The sequence below is a fragment of the Monoraphidium neglectum genome, assembly GCF_000611645.1.
Source record: "Monoraphidium neglectum strain SAG 48.87 unplaced genomic scaffold scaffold02465, whole genome shotgun sequence".
NCBI lineage: Eukaryota > Viridiplantae > Chlorophyta > Chlorophyceae > Sphaeropleales > Selenastraceae > Monoraphidium > Monoraphidium neglectum.
The window spans coordinates 8,576-9,542 of NW_014011163.1; the positions used below are offsets into that span (position 1 = coordinate 8,576).

Consider the following 967-nt stretch of genomic DNA (forward strand, 5'->3'; position numbering starts at 1 on the left):
CCCCCTCCCCCCTGCCACTCCACCCTCAACCCCCCAGCTCCGAGGCCGCGTCCATCCTGGAGCGCACCATCGCGGCCATCGAGGCCATGATCACCAGCAGGCGCATCATCAGGTGGGGGCCTCGGGACGATGAAACGGTCGGCACGCCATGTCAGCATCGCATACCAAAGTGCCGCAACGTCGCACGTAGCTGCCCGGCGCCGTGATGCATGTCCGACCCGCAGCTGCGCCCTGCTTGCGTCCCAGCACCTGCCTCGGCCGACCGCCATCCTTGCATTGCATGCCCCCCTGCTCAAAGCAACCGCCGTCGCGGCGCCCGCCTGACGCGTCGCTCTTTTGCTCTGCAGGCCGGCGGCCCCCACCGAGGAGCCGGTCAGCGCGGCGGACATGCTGAAGCAGCAGATGCTGTCGCAGACGCCGGCGTCCGCGGCGCAGCAGGTGCGCGGCGCCGCGGCGCGCGGCTTCCGGGGTGCGGCACTGGCAGGGCCATTCATTTGTAGGCGGCAGCCCCTGCCGTGGCGGTGGGGTGTTGCTGGATTGTGAGAGCTGGAGCGCTTTGACGCAGGACTCACTCAGCCAGTGGCCTGTGAGAGCGCTCGGCATGTGTTGGTTCGCTGGCCTGCCCGCCGCGTCTCACACCAAGGCAGCAGCGCCCGCCGCTCCTGCCGGGGGGTGGCGCGGCCGGTCGGCGCGCCCTGCGCGGCTGGCCCTGTCGCGGCGCGTCCCTTACAAATCCAGCCGTGACCATGCCTTCCCAAGCCGCGCACACGCTTTCGTACGCACGAGCCCCAAACGACCGCACGCCTGACTGCGCCGCTTGCCCCTCCCGCTTACCCTCGAACAAAATCCACCCCCGAAGGTCGGCACCGGCCCCGGCGCTGGCAGCGGCTACGAGGTGCTGCTGCAGGGCTTTGGCTGGGAGAGCCACAAGAGGCAGTGAGCACCCCGGGGGCGGGTTGTCTCGGGC

At 70.4% G+C, this 967-nt stretch overlaps 1 protein-coding gene across 1 annotated transcript in view; it reads left to right on the forward strand.

Annotated features, from left to right (window-relative positions):
• Positions 1–940, forward strand: part of MNEG_10801 (hypothetical protein) — a gene marked incomplete at both ends in the record, with an annotated part of 2,903 nt that extends 1,963 nt beyond the window's left edge. Inside the window, 3 exons of the mRNA XM_014040729.1 lie at positions 38–112; positions 348–438; positions 860–940. Coding sequence (XP_013896183.1) covers positions 38–112; positions 348–438; positions 860–940 — 247 coding nt within the window. The remainder of the gene's footprint in view (positions 1–37; positions 113–347; positions 439–859) is intronic.
• Positions 941–967: the final 27 nt, after the last annotated feature.